A 15,886-nucleotide genomic window follows, 5' to 3' on the forward strand; every position below is an offset into this window, starting at 1 on the left:
CCACAGCCAATCCATGAGAGACAGCATGAATGGGGAAGAAACCTTTATTGTTTTAAACCACTGAGTGGTGAGCAGGGGTGTTACTGCCACATAACCTAACCTCTCCTGACTGGCACAGTAAGGGTTTGGGAATTTACTCTAAGTGGAGTGGGGAGGTGCTGGGGAAACACAGCGGAGGAATGGCCTGGGAGAGTAAGGGGTCACAAGGTGGCAGAGTAAGCACCGTCACCTTTAGAATATGGGGTGTCAGATCTGGCCTAAGGCATCATGGGTACCCCCTCCCCCCCCATTCCACCCCGCCTCCTCCCCTTGCCCTGCGCTCCAGTTAACCCTCTAAGGGAAGGACCACACCTTCTCATCCAGTTCTGCCAACAGCACTTTCATTGACTTAATCAGGGCCTCATAGTCGTCCTTGGTCTGCAGCAGGAAACACAGCTCCATGTAGTTCTTCTCATTCAGATCCAAGTTCTTCGAGGACTTGATGAGACCCAAAAGCAGAGTGATCTCTTCCTGCTCTCCCTGCAGGGCCTTGATTTCCTTGCTGTGGGGAAAGCAGCGCGTGATTAACCCTGAACCGCCGAGTTTGCCTTGCTCTGCCGCTCCAGGCTCCTTAGCGCGGCAAGGAGACACAGAGAGGTACCACCCACCCCGGCAGGTGGCTGGGGCGGGGCCGGGGGTGGGGTTGGTCCAGGTCCAGAACTCTGAGCGCCTGCAGCTCCACGGCTCCGCCCCCTCGCTAGGGGGCCTTTTCTTCCTAGGGAACAATTTGCAGCTGTGCCTGTCAAAACCCATTACCTAGACGGGATGGGGGCGACGGGGGGGGGGGTAGCGGGGGGCAGGTCCTCTCTTTTGCCAGCAGTTCACGGGCATCTGTCTGATTTTGCTGACTTTCTTTCCAGACTTTACAGCCAATTATCTCTGGTAATGAGAAGCAAGCCCATCAGGCAGGCATTTTCAATTTCGCATCAACACAGAGATGCGCCGTAACCTCCAACCTCGCCCAGTTTCTCTACGCAGGGTGCTAATGATTTATTAAATCAGCTGACAGGAGTCTCCTCTCTCTCCCTCTCCCTCTCCCTACTCTGGAGAGGAGAGGGGTCGGAGTGTGGACAAACGGGGCTTTTGAAAAGAAAAAAGGCTCAGGAGACGGCAACTGAACAACGGGAAATGGCGCAGAGGCCGAGTTTCTGGCAAAGTCTGGGCACCCAGCGCCCTGGGCAGTGCAGTCTGCAGACTCCATATCCTTTGGCAGCTTGGAGAAATGCAGAAGCTCAGGCCCCAACCCAGGACCTATTGAATCAGAATCTGCTTTGTGACAAGATCCTCAAGTCACGCATATGCACATTTTTAAAAAAGATCTTATTTATTTATTTGAGAGAGTGAGGGAGAGAGAGAGCGCAGAGGGAGAAGGAGAAGGAGACTCCCTGCTGAACAGGGAGCCCAATTTAGGGCCAGATCCCAGGATCCTGGGATCATGACCTGAGCCGAAGGCAGACGCTTAACCGACTGAGCCCCCCAGGCGCCCATGTCCAGTAGAATTTCTGTAGTTATGGGAATGTTCTCTGTCTACTCTCCGATAGCATCCACCAGGCATCAAGACTATGGAGCACTTGAAATGTGGCTAGTGCAACTGCAGAACTGAATTTTTAATGTTCTTTCATCAACTACAAATGTAAATAGCCCCATGTGGGGGTGTACCCCTAATTCTAGAGCTACTCGTCTTCTAAATCTGGCAGCTGGGACCTTTCTCCCCCTCTTAAGCCACTCTTGGGAGGGGGTCTTTGTTAAGGTGGAGAGAAAAAAAGAGCACAAGAGTCCACCAGAGTTGGGAGTTCAGAGGACTCAGTAAAAGCAAAAGGAAGGTTTGTCTGTCTCATCAGCTGGGCTGGGACTGGGAGTGAGGTGCTCCCAAATTTAAGGAGGCCCTCACTCTCGGGGTACAGGTGCAGGACAAGCACTGAGGAAAAAGTGTCTCCTTAAATATTGCATGCTAGGCAACTCACTCAGCTCATCTCAGTCCTGGCCCCTGTTTACAGGTGTTTCACTTGAAGAATCTGAGATCTCCACTTTTCCACCCCTCCCCTTCAGGTCCATCACAGTGAAACCAGATCAAATGGACTAGGGTAAAAGTAGGATGAAGGGTAAGATTCGAGAAAAACTGTCAGAGACCCACCAGGAAGGAGGCTTTTCCTGATGCCCACCAGGGGTAGGCTCTGAATCAGGGCTGCCAGGCACAGATGTGCAGGTTGTGGACTGCACTGTCCAAGGGAGCTCTGTCTGCTTGAAAAGCAATCATTGATTTCTTGACTTACTATACTTTCCTGGGAGACGCTTCATCTTGTTCGAACAAAATCCCTAGGTAATGACAGTGTTTCCAACAGATGGCAGTAAAGTGTCTTGAGAAAGGGTGCTTTTTTCTAATTCACATGAAGATCCCGTATGGACTGTCGGAGTTAAATCCATAGAAACTCTGAACCGCCCCGCTTCCCCTATCCTCTGAACTTCACATAACATCAAACAGTAAGATTTTCTTTCTAATAATGGGCAGTTTCTGCCTGTATAAACGTTATGGAGGTAGCTAAGGAATTACATTCCTTTGGAGGGAATCTAAGGATATTTGTTTATTCAACCCCAGGGAACACTTTTCTATTGTCTAAAAAAGCTATCCACATCATAATTTCTAGGACAACCAAATTTCAAATATTTGATCTTGCAGATTCCGTAAGGACGCATAGCAGGAAACATCTTTTGTGATAGCCACAGCCTGGTTATTTCCCCTCCTCTGAGAACTCCCCCATCCGGGTTGCTAGAACCATGCGAGTGACACTCAAGAGCCGTTTTGTATCCTAAGGCTCAGTCCCCGCCCCCTGGCCACAGCTGACTGGACCAGGACCAGGATTAGACACCTGACCCAAACTAAGCCAATCAGATTCCCCCTTTCCTGGGAGTTTGGGATTGGAATTGATTCCCACGGGGGCCTCTTGGTGTGGTGCTCCCCCTTGGAGTCCTGGTGACAGCCTGGATTCTGCGAATAAATACCCCCGGCTACTGAAGCTATCCCACCTAGATACCCAGATTGGGTTCAGAATCGGGTCCCTGCTCAGAGGCCACATGAGAAGGCACACCGCATGAAACCAAATCCAAAGTTTTCTCCAAGTTCACTCAGTATAAAACTCTGGCCATCGCTTACTGCTGGTTGGAGATCTTCTGCTGGGAGCGGAAGTTAAAGGACTTCCGACTTTCCACCATCTTCCTGAACTGCTGCCTCAGCTTCCGAAGCTCAGCCTCAGCCAGCTGCTCTTTGACCTTCTCCGAAAGTTCCTGGATGGTTTCGGAGCTTTTTCTCCTGTGCTTCTTTGACTGGGTGAGATGGGGAGAGGCATTGAGCAACGGGTTAGGTGACCAGAGAGGACAGGAAGGTGTCTGGGGGCAGGGCTAGAGGTGGAAGAACACCCTTGGGTGATGTCAACTGCTTATCTGTTACATGGAAAACCTGCTCTGGGTTGCCAGGGTAGAGAGGAGGCTGGGCCTCATTATTGCATACTGAAAGGCGGCCTCGCTGTGTGACCTTGGGTGAATCACTTAACATTTCTGAGCCTCCAGTCTCTCATCTCTAAAATGGGTGCATATAGATTTGTCAGGATTAGATGAGCTAGTATGTGCCTAGCGGCTAGCACAGTGCCTGACCCACAGTAAGCGTTCCACACACAGGAGCTAATACCTACCATCGGCATTTTGAAGGAATTGTGCTTTCGCTATGCTCAGACACCAGGGAGGTCAAAGTCAGTGAGTGCTCTTCTCTCTCTCTGCAATGTCCTGTCCACAGCGGCAAAAGGAAGACAATGTGTGAGCCACCCGCTGGCAGTGTGGGGCCCAGTGGCACCTTCTCCCTTACCCCCCCCTTCAGTCCCTTCCTCCTCCCACCACTTTGGCGCATGTGGAGAACTCAGCAGATGGCTGCCCGGGTGTGAGAAGAGCCTTCTTCTTCTTCCTCTTCCTCAAATAAATAAAATCTTTAAAAAAATAATAATAAAAGATTTTATTTATTGATTTGTCTCTGTCAAATAAATAAAATCTTTAAAAAATAATAAAAGATTTTATTTATTTATTTGTCTCTGTGTCAAATAAATAAAATCTTTTTTAAAAATAAAAGATTTTATTTATTTATTTGACAGAGAGAGACACAGTGAGAGAGGGAACACAAGCAGGGGGAGTGGGAGAGGGAGAAGCAGGCTTCCCGCTGAGCAGAGAGCCCGATGCGGGGCTCGATCCCAGGACCCTGGGATCAAGATCTGAACCGAAGGCAGACGCTTAACGACTGAGCCACCCAGGCGCCCCTAAATAAAACCTTTTTTAAAAAATAAAGTATTAGTTGTGTCAATCATCAGATCTCGACAAATTTCCTCCTCCTCCACTTACTAACCTTGGGCAAGTCACTTCCGTCCTCTGGGCCTCATTTCCTCCTCTGGAAAATAAGAGAAGTTCTAGAAGGCACCTCACAGGTTGGGAAGCCTTAAGGCACCTCACTGAGCCTGGCACATAGTAAGTGCTCAGTAAACAGGGGCTGGTATGATATGGTATCGTATGGGTTGTTTCATCTGGTGAAGGTCCAGGGTAATAACCGTTTGTGAAGGCTTGAGGAGTGTGCAGCATTCCTCTAGCTCCTGGTCACAACACCTGGATTTGTTCTGGGAAACCACCCGGTCATGTTTTTCTCCCCCGGACTGACCCCACCCCTCCCTATCGGATTGGAGCATGAGACTCTGGAAGGGCCAATCAGAGTGCCAGATCCCTAGCTGATCTGCATAATCCCACCCCCACCCCCCAACTCCTGCCAGTGTGATCCTGTCAGGGATGGGAACGTATCCCTGACTTGTCCCAGCAGAGTGAATAGTGGGGTTTAATCTTGAACACTCAGAAGAGAGGGACTTTGTTTCTTGCTGCTCTTGAGCCTACTGAATGAGGTAGGGAGTGGCTGGCAACCTTCTTGCCTCTGCAGGGAGCCTGAGAATAAAGCTAACATGGAGAAGACAAAATGGTGAGAGACTGAAACTTGGGGACATCATCCAAACCCCTGGGCTTAACCAAGCCTGAAGATACCTCTGGGTCATGTCCAGTTACATGAATCAACATATTCTCTTAAAACAATCTGAGAGGAGTTTTCTATCACTTGTAACCAAATGAGTTCTCATGCCCGAAGTGCTTCGATCCATTTAGCACACAGACTAAGCCCCTACTGAGTGCTAAACACTTTAGGGAACGCAGTGGTAAGTCAGCCTTCAAGGTAGTATGAATTCTGTCCAGGGTAAAATAGTGGAAAAGAAGGAGGTAAGTTTTAATTTGGGTTTTGAAGGATGAATGGGAGCTCAACAAGCAGAGAAGAAAAGTGGGTAGAATTCTGGGTAGAGAGAACTGCCTGGGCAAAGGCTGAGAGGCAAGTGGGTGAAAGGAGTGTTCTGAGAATGGTGTGTGATCTAGGGTAGGTGGCAGCATCCAGTGGGAAGTGAATGGCAAAGAAGTCTGGAAAAGTCTGGATGTTCCTTAAAAGCAAGAAAGTAATAAGATCAGTGTGTAAGAGAGCTCAAGGTGGGGGACAGGCTGTAGCAGGATTTACTTGACCGATAAAGTTTAGGCAAAAGATACTCACTTTGGGACCTCTTTCTACTCGGGAGTTTTATGCAGCTCTAATTTCATATTGCCCAGGAGCTTTTCTATGTTCAAGGGCTCTTCTGGACCTCCGTGGATCTGTGATATACCTTATACCTTTCTAAAAGCAGGACTCAAGTAAACCTGACAATCACTGACGGTGTGATTCTACCTCTCTGAGCCTCAGTCTCCTCATCTGTAGAATGGGGATACTCACACCCACCTCTTCGCATAAACTAATGTTTATAAAGCTCTTAGCACACGGCCTAGCACATAACAGGTGTTTGATGAATCTACCTTGTTTGTGACTCAGGATTGTCAAGTATCAGTTTGTCTTGCCCTTGAGTTATTTGGTTGTGTTTTTGTGTTTTGTGTTTTTCCCCAGGAGCTGGAGGCACCATCAACTTCCCACATTTTTGCTGATACCACTCACACACACAGAGCCAGTCTCCGCCTGGGCTGTCTCCAGCTTCCAGACACCAACATAGGCCTTTCTCTGTCTGTGCCCACTGGGCTGGGCTCATTCTGTTCCCTACAGAGAGATTCACCCCCATTCTCACAGCTGGGCCTTCAGAGCCCCACCAGTATCCTGGCCCCTGGCTCGCTGCCTTCTCATTCCAGGGTTTCAAACTTGACGCCTACGGGCAGGTTCAACCTACCTTCCATCCTGTTTATCAATCAGTGTTTTAAAATGTGAATGTGGGCAATGTACTGACTTTCCTGGCTACAGACTTCCCTGCTCCTGAGTGCCTACCTAACTCCTCTCTCCAATTCCCACATTCCCTGCAACTGCCTGGAGCTAGCAGGAATTTGAGTTGGCAATTCCAGAGCTTAAACTCAAAGCCTGCCCTCAGGCACATGCCCTCGGGTGCCCTGGGCCTCCGTCCATCCGCTACAGTATCTCTATAATCTGGGGCATAGGATAAGCTCTTAGCAAATAGTGTTTGAATGAATGAAGAGATCACCTTTACCAACTAACATTTAATTAGCTGGGGTAGGGAGGCAGGTTCCTCCTCTGCTGCTGAATGTTCACAATCTGCCATTAAAGGAAAAGCCAGACTCACGACTACGTGGGTTATAAAATGCCAGGTCTGAGAGAGGAGCCTGTAAAACCTGAACCAAGGCTGCCTAACCTGGTAGTAAGTTAAAGATATGCTTGGGGTGCTAGCCAAGTAGGGGTACAGAAACACAAAACATTATTTTTTAAAATGGGATCTTTTGGGGGCGCCTGGGTGGCTCAGTTGGTTAAGCGACTGCCTTCGACTCAGGTCATGATCCTGGGATCGAGCCCCGCATCGGGCTCCCTGCTCGGCGGGAAGCCTGCTTCTCCCTCTCCCACTCCCTCTGCTTGTGTTCCCTCTCTCGCTGTCTCTCTGTCAATTAAATGAATAAATAAAATCTTTTTTAAAAATGGGATCTTTTGGGGGTGAAATGGAAGTTTGTTGTACTTTTTGAAGTTATTTTACACATTGTAATTTATTTGTGTTTAATTGAGGGGGCTTCTGATATTTTCCAGGTTTAAGGCAGCTTAAAGGACATGGGCGAGGGGCCGCCACCAGCAGGGGGAGCTGTGGAGCGGCAAGCGCGGCCGCCAGGGCGTGAAACTTACCGGGGGCCGGCAGCCCCCCCTGCGGGTCCGACCGCCGCTGCGGGTCCGACCGCACCAAGACGAGGGCTTGCTGCGCGGCCCCGCTGCACCCACCCCCGGCCCCGCGTCTGGGAGTTCTCGGACCCCTGGAACGGGCGCCTTTGTGACCCGCACAGACGGGCGTTCTCCCCTGGAAGGCGCTGGAAGAGGACCCAAGCGAAGGCGAGAAGGCGGAGGGTGGGGGAGCGACACACCTCTCAGCGGCCCCTTTCCGGAGTAGCGCCCCTCACGATACTCAGTAACAGCCCCTCACAGCGCCACTCAGCTGTCACCTCAGGTGCTCCCACATCGCTGGCATCTGCATTCCCGCTCTCCTCACTCGGGCTCTCACAGCCCCGCATCCCTACCGCAGCCACGTTGGGTACACCCTCGACACGCACTAAAAGGGACCATTTCTTCCTGCTCTGCAAAACGAGAGAAACAATTTAAGACAAAAAAGAACTTCACCAGCGCGGGGGAATTGGCCCGTCATTTTTCTTCAGGAGGACCCACACCCACCCTCTATGAGCATGACACAGGGAACCCTGGCCTGACCCAGGTCACCAGTGACTCCTGGCATGAGCATTTGTCACAGGCCGAATGCAGTCTGGTAGTTTAAAGATAAACATTTTTCATACAAATGGCCCCGAAACACAAGCTGACCACTTCTTGCGGGGCTAAATTCAAGAAGCAGCCACATTGCTCAAGGCAAATGATTGGGGGTACTGGTTTCCTAGGGTAATCTTGATTCCATGTGATTTCTACCTTCCCTACTAGGCCCTGGAATAATTGTAGCTCAGCCACACTAAGATCTCCATACTCTTATCCCTAAACTCTCGGGACAGGATGTGTTTTAGAACTTACCATATTTTTGGTTTCAGAAAGGTAATAAGGTGCACAAGGAAACATGTTGTCCCTGATGTTGCTGGCAGCCACGTTGTAACCATGAGGAAAGTTAGTGTAATGGTATATCATGTATGGGATTTGGGCAACATGTCATAACCAGACACATTAACATTTCTGCAAGGAAACATATGAATATTCATGCCAAGTAGAATAAAGATTTCAAGCAGCCTCGTGTCAGGCCTTGATGATTCACATGAAGTGTTTTGGGGCAAGTGTTCCCATCCTCATTTTACAGATGAGGAAACAGGCTTGAAGAAACGGAGTGACTGTTGCAGTAAGTGGAGAAGCCAGGATTGGAATCCAGGGCTGTCTGTCTCGGGGGCAACCCTGAGTGAAACCACAGCCCCACACCCTAGCAGCCCTCCTGGAAGCTGACAGCTACCATCTCTTTGGTATTTAAAGGGCCACCGTAGCCCTCAGCTCCATACATAGCCTAGTGACTCACACATTTCAAGTGTCAGTGACTGAAAAGTGATTAAGTTCAATTAGGTTCAGGGCTTGTTAAGAATAGGCTAGAATAGGCTCTCCTCAGCAGAATTTACTCTCCCTGCCTTTATGGGCACAGACCTCAGCAGCCCCCATGCAGAGAAGTGTGAGGCTTTTTAAATTAGAACCTGCCAGAATTGATTCTGCTAAAGGGATCTTCAGCTCCATCAGCAGGGCTTGGAGCAGAGTGAGATGCCAGCTTGCCAAAGCAATGAGCCAGTGGTGAGAAATGTTGGTGATAACAGAGTCCACAGAATGGAGGAGGAAATTAGAATCAAGCTGCAGAGGAGCTGGGCAAAGGCATTTGGCTTCAGACCAGGAAGCTGATGGTCCAAATGACTCTTTGGCTACAAGGATCAGAAATCCACTCGAAATAGTCCAAAATGATTATTTTTTTCCTTCTCCAGCATCTGTTCCCCCTTCTTCCTCCCTAGCAGATCCCAATTTGTTCAGGTAACCAGCCTCTCCCATTCAGCTGACTGAAGTTGATTTGCACATGTATCTCCAGGGTAGATCCCGATTACCCTTAGCCAAGCCTTTCCATCCTCCTTGCCAATGATTGGACCAGGAACACAAATGCAAGCCAATCACGGCATGGCATTCTCCTGGAGACTGCAAGGCATTCAAGAATAGGTACATAACTGACAGGGGCCTAATCAGACAGAAGGGAAGTATTTATAGTCCGAGGTTGGAGAGGAAATGCTTTTTCTAGCTCCGTGGCTGGGAACAGGAGGAGTGTTGCCCCTGTTGTTGATGGCCCCTCTTGTAACCATGAGAGAAACCAGTGTGAGATCAAAGCCAACACACAATGGAGGGAAGAGCCTAGAACTCTGATTATACCATGCCTGAAATCCACCTTGGCTCTGTACTTCCTGTTGTAAAAATTCATAAATTTTCTTACTGCAGCCAAAATCATGCTAAATTATAGGAATACCAGGGTTATTGTGTGTGAACTAGAGGCACATCCCCATGAAGAACAAGAACTAAGAACTAGAAAGCTATCAGAAACCAAATCAGCTCTTCTCTCCAACTCTGTCTTTCAAACTACCTGGTCTCGCAAACTGACCTCTTGTTTTTATTTTTATTTATTTTTTAAAGTAAACTTTACCCCCAACAAGGGGCTTGAACTCACAACCCCGAGATCAAGAGTTGCATGCTCTACTGACTGAGCCGGTCAGGTGCCCCTGACCTCCTCTTTTTAAAGACTGTTTATTTTGCTCTCCTCTCCTCCCAGCTTGCTTCTTTTGAGTTCCCACTTTGGAGCCCAGTTTAAAAACAAAACAAAACAAAACCAAAAAACCAAAACACATTGATGTTCTAATCTCAACTTCTTAGGAAAGAGAATCCAATTGGCTCAGTCTAGATCTGATGTCCACTGTCGGCCCAGTCACATGGGGTCTGGGAACCATGATGAGGGAACACAATAGCCCCTTTGTAGGAACTGTGAAAGTAATCTCACAAACGGGAGAACAGGCAGGGAGGGCACAGTGTTACAGTGGAGAGGACACTGAACAAATTGTTAAGATACCCAGGTTCTAGTCCTGGCTCTGCCACTGATTTGCTGTGTGCCCTTAGGAAAGTCAGTTGACCTCTCTGAGCCTTAATTTCTTGAGACTACCAGGGTGGAATTGAGAACTTGAAAGCCTAAAAAGATCATAAAATATTTCACTCCACCTATGGGTTCAAAATAAAAACAGTAGTAATCCATAAGATAAGGGTCAAGCAGTCTGATGGGATTCTGACTTCTGACATAATGCTTTTTTAAACAAAATAACAAATAATTTTGGAAAAAGTACATATGGTTTGGGTGTCCCTAATTCATATTTAGAGCTTCAGAGTCCTCCCCAGCGGGATTCAAAACTGACTCCCTCTTGCCCTTCCTTCCACTAAAGCCCAAAAGAGCGATGGTAATCTCAGTGGCAGCCTTCTAACATAAGGAGTGATGAGAACCGCACATCCTTCAGAAAGTAATGTGGCCTCCCACAGCAAGAGCTCTAAAAATGTTTACACCCTTCAACCCAGGAAACCTAAATCTGGGGATTCTTCCTAAAAAAAAATAAGTCAAAGGCAGGGTCCCCGGGTGACTCAGTTGTTTGAGTATCTGGCTCTTAATTTCAGCTCAGGGCATGATCTCGGGGTCCTGGGATTAAGCATGTCACAGGCACCCTGCTCAGCAGGGAGTCTTCTTTTCTCCCTCTCCCTCTGCCCCTCCCCCTGCTTTCGTGCTCTCTCTCACTCTCTCTCTCAAATAAATAAATCTTAAAAAGAAAAAAAGGCAAAGGCAAAAAAAAAAAAATCCATAGACACAAAGATGCCCCTTGTAATAATATCTCTACAGGGACAAGTGGAAATAAGTAAAGAGCAATAAAATAGCCATTGGAGTGAAAGAAGCCAGACCCCAAGGGGCTCATACTGAAGGATGCCATTCATGTAAAGTACAAAATTGGGGAGGATGAACCTGTGCAATTAGAAGTCAGAATACAGGTTATCTGCTGGAGGGGAGTGGAAGCAGACATACTGACGGGGAGTCAGGAGACTTTGAATGTTCTATTTCTTGATCTGGTTACATGGATAAGCTCACTTGTGAAAACTCATCGAACTGCTATTCTGATATGTCCCCCTTATATATGTATATTGTGCTTCAATTAAAAAGTTTTCTACAGAGATGAACGAGAGAGGGATTTTTTTTTATTTTAATTTTTTACATGGTGGCGTATCTATTAATGGGACATTCTGGAATATTGAAAAATAATTACAAAAACAACCACCTCTCTTGGGCATGTGCTTAACACCCCTGTATCGTTTGCCCACCCTACCCGAGTTCTTTGTCTACCCTTCTCTGCCTGCCCTGAGTCCACATCACCCATGGGCTCCCTTGTCTTCCAGCTTCCTGTTGGGTGTAGCCAATGGGAGGGACCAGCAGGAGATCAGAAGGCTGGGGGGGAGGGGGGTGGGGCATTTCTTTCAAACTCCTTTGTTTGAGCATCACGTCTCTAGTGGTGGCCACCTCGTACCTCCAGCTGTGGCTTCTGTCTGGATGGCTCTCCCCAGCCCCAGCCCTCTCTGGGCTTCCATCATTCTGGGTCCTTCCTATCTTCCTGTCTACTGTTGAGTTGACAAACTAAAGCTGGGAGCTTCCACCTCAAGATTTCCCATTAGGTCAGATTGAATTAAGCATCTTCGTTCTTAAGCCTTTATTAAGGGTAGTAATGACTTCCCTGTGTTGCCACTCTCTCTGTGCATCAACCTCTCTTCTCATACCCCTAACCGTGTCCACACTCTGAGAGAAGTTTCTTCTTTAAAGTCCCTTGACCCAGCTGCATGGGATTCAGTTTTCTTCTGGGACCCTGACCGTCACGGCCTCTCCCCAACCTGCCCCTGTGACAAGCAAATGCCCTTCCCGGACTCCGTGCTGCAGAGATTCTGCCCTCTGGAGGGGGTGGGAACCAGCCTGGGAGTGAAGCCAGCATTAATTTCATTTTGGCACCAGGAGCTGTGCCAAATGCTTCCATCTTTTTTAAATAACTGGGCCCTGCCCCCTCCCCATATGTGTCATCATCCTCTCCCCCCCCATGGTCCTGCCCCCCCCCCCCACCAGGCGAGGCTATGGACAAATAGAGCACGCTGAGCTAGGGAGAGAGAGAGGGAAAGAAAAGACTCTGGATGCCCTAGATTAGCCTGGTGCTCCAAGAAGTACGAATACCCGTCATGCCACCCCGTTGCTCTAACAAAAGACCACCTCTGTCTGGCCTCCCCTGCATGGGACACTGAAGCTTGAGTGTGGCAGATACTACCAGTTGTCTCACCAGATCCACTCTCTCCTTCCTTTCTTTCTTTTTCTGACTTTTACTGGGAGTGGCAGGTGCCCAACTCTAAAAACTCCCCTCGAATTGGAGCTGGCCTTGTGACTGGCTTTGACCAAAAGAATGCAGTAGAAGTGAGGCCTTAAAGAAGGCCTGGCACCCCCTCTTTGGCCCTGGAAGCCAGCCACTGGGAGGGGCGTCTGATCACTCTGAGACCACCATATTGTGTGGAAGCCCAAGCTAGCCATGGGACTCGAGGCCACCCAGAGGAGCACCAAAGCCCTAGACACGTGAACAAAGCCTTCTTGAACCTTCCAGCCTAGCCCAGCTGCCAGCCGAAGGCAGTTCAGTGGCTGGCCCCACTCCCGTCCTGTCCCTGCGCAACATGGGACAGAAACACCATCCAGTTGTAGTCATGTCCACCCGCCGAATGTAAGAAATAATTGCATTGTTTTACACGACAAAGTTCTGGCATGGTTCCATTGCAATAGTCACTGAAGCCTCTCTCCTTCTTGGGACCACAGGGAGAGACATCATCAACATGCTGGGCAGGAAAAAAGGCAAAGGAGAGAAACGGTGTGCGTCCTGGATGATACTGTTGAGCTGACAAGCTGAAGCTGGAAGCTTCCACCTCAAGCCCTCTTGTTATGTCAGATTGAATTAAGCATCTTATTCCTTAAGCCTTCTTAATCAGTTCTTCTGGTACCAACTGCCGAAGTCACTCCAACTGGTACAGCAGATTGGTCACAGATACAGAGTGAGCTGATGCTTGTAGGCGCGGCAGTAAGCTTGTCTTTCTATTCTGATGCTTCGGCCTCCCGGGGCCTTGCTGACTCGGGAAAGACAGCCTCTCCCAAGGTTAGCTCCTTCCCAGAGACAGCCAACAACCCACGTGCGAGCGCACTTTTCACATGCAAACCAGCCAATTCCAATGCCTACTTTATCAAGCTCTTAGCTCCCAGCTACTATCCCCCAGTCCTAATCACCCCAGGGCCAGGGAGCGACAACTGGGGACAGAGCCTGCACCCTGAGGCCTGCTGTAATTATTCAAATGAGCCAATCTTCAACCTTCTCAGCTTGCTTACCCTGGCTTGCCCATCCTTCCTGCAGAAATCACAATAAAGTCTCTTGCCCACGTTTTCCCCTCGCTCCCTCTACCTCCTGCCTGACTGTGGTGCTTTGCCATGTGGCCCCCTGTGAAATAATAGAAAACATACACACAGCGGACCCTCAGACCACATGAGTTTGAACTGCATGGGTCCACATTTACGTGGATTTTTTTCAATAAATAACAGTACATGCTATAAATGTGCTTTCACTTCCTTATGATTTTTAACATTTTTCCCTCTAGCTTACTTTATTGTAAGAATATAGTATATAATACATATAACATACAAAATTGTATTAATCAACTGTTTATGTTATCAGCAAGGCTTCTGGTCAACAGTAGGCTATTAGTAGTTAAATGTTGGGGAATTCAAAAGTTATACAGGGATTTTTGACCGTGGCAGGGGGTCAGTGCCACCAACCCCTACTTTGTTCAGTGGTCAACTGTATTTGTCTCAGCCCCCAATTCTGGCACAGAACTGCTAAAACCCTTGGAATTTCCTAAGTGACGAGAGCCCCAGAAGCATCTTGTGGTCTTTGAAATCCTGGTTCCTGACACAGTTCCTAAAGCATTTGGAACTGATATATTTACATTTATATGTAGTGCTTTTTACCACCTGCCGGACACCGTGCTGGGCATTTGCAAACATTCATTCAAATATCTCTATGAGGGGCGCCTGGGTGGCTCAGTTGGTTAAGCGACTGCCTTCGGCTCAGGTCATGATCCTGAAGTCCCGGGATCGAGTCCCGCATCGGGCTCCCTGCTCAGCAGGGAGTCTGCTTCTCCCTCTGACCCTCCCCCCTCTCATGTGCTCTCTCTCTCTCTCTCATTCTCTCTCTCTCAAATAAATAAATAAAATCTTAAAAAAAAAAACAAATATCTCTATGAGGTGGGTACTATTATTATTCAATTTTACAGATGAGGAAACTGGGGTCCAGGGAGGGGAAGCGACCTGCCCAACATCACACGGTGAAGAAGAAGCGGAGGCAGGATCCAAATCCGGCCTGTCTGGCTCTATTCAGTGACAATCAGCTAGCGCTGGTCATAACTGACCCCTTGAGAAAGGCATGAACTCCCAGCTCACATCAGCTGCACCCCCCCAGCAATTTTCTAATTCTGTTCCTCCCAGACCCCTTTGAGCTTGTGTTATCTGGCCCCCACATCCTGGGGTGTCTCAACCGCAATGGCAGCTTCCCTAAATGACCCCAGTAAGCAAGCCTCAGGCCACCATGTCCAACTTTCATTTTCTGGGTCCCAGGCTTTCTCGAAAATCGTCCTTTCTTCTGAGAGGTTTAGATTAATCCCCTTATTCGGTGGCTCAGGACCAGGCAGACAGTCAGGTCACCTGCTTCAGCCTAGCCAGACCGGATTACCTGCCATGACCCCAAAATTCACTCAGGCACACCTGCTCCTGAGACGTTTGCTGATTAATGACAGCAGGGAGTTCGGGGAGGGTGTGTTTTTCACCTTCTGGGAACGTCTATGGCTTGGCCACAGAGACCACCTGATGTAGGGCTGTAGTTAAACACGCAGCTCTTCAGTCCTCATCCCCAGCCCCTCAGCTACCCACCCTGAACTGGCATCATTTGGAAATCCCACCAAATTCCACATCATTTAAAGACCCAGAAAATAAAGCTGATTGAGTCAACAGTCATCAAACTAAAAAATTTGAGAGTGAACAGAATGTTCTCAAATCATCCATGTGATGAACATATTTGAGCTTTCCCTGCCTTCTTCTGGTACGAGCATCCGGAGTTCCCTTTTCCCACCCTGAGCCTGCGAAGTTTGGGGGGCGGGGGTGGGGGTGGGGGGAGGCTGCCCCATGCTATCTGGATGCAGGTGGCTTGGTTCATGGGGCTGCGTTCCTCTACCTCCAGCCCAGCTCCTGTCCCCTGTGAGACCCTAATTGCTTGCTACACCTGGAGATGGTACGCCAGTGGCCCTTTGGAGATCTGAGCCCCCCGCTCATCCTCAAATCTCTTTTCTCGGCTTCTTTTACCTCTTTGCCTCAAGCCCAAGGACTCTTCTGCTTCCTTTTCATTGGAAAATGCTGCTCCCACCCTCTTCCTTTCCGGTTGCCCCGGACACTTAGCTGCAAGGGAGGGTTCAATCTCCCAGCAAGCCTCTTGTTCACCACTCTGAGTTACTTTTCCTTTCTTTCTTTCTTTTTTTTTTTTAAGTAGGCTCCATGCCCAATGCAGGGCTTGAACTCATGACCCTGAGGTCAAGAGTTGGACACTCCACCGACTGAGCCACCCAGGTGCCCTCACTCTGAGTTACTTTTCACTGCACACCAGGCCCTGTGCTTGG

General features: G+C 48.8%; 1 protein-coding gene across 1 annotated transcript in view; it reads right to left on the reverse strand.

Annotated features, from left to right (window-relative positions):
• Positions 1-3,264, reverse strand: part of CCDC63 (coiled-coil domain containing 63) — a 30,539-nt gene extending 27,275 nt beyond the window's left edge. Inside the window, exons 1-2 of the mRNA XM_032431607.1 lie at positions 3,191-3,264; positions 352-541 (exon numbers count right to left, since the gene is read on the reverse strand). Coding sequence (XP_032287498.1) covers positions 352-541; positions 3,191-3,249 — 249 coding nt within the window. The 5' untranslated portion in view covers positions 3,250-3,264. The remainder of the gene's footprint in view (positions 1-351; positions 542-3,190) is intronic.
• Between the last annotated feature and the right edge of the window lie 12,622 nt (positions 3,265-15,886).

Source organism: Phoca vitulina, unplaced genomic scaffold (assembly GCF_004348235.1).
Source record: "Phoca vitulina isolate PV1807 unplaced genomic scaffold, GSC_HSeal_1.0 scaffold46, whole genome shotgun sequence".
NCBI classification, from domain to species: domain Eukaryota; kingdom Metazoa; phylum Chordata; class Mammalia; order Carnivora; family Phocidae; genus Phoca; species Phoca vitulina.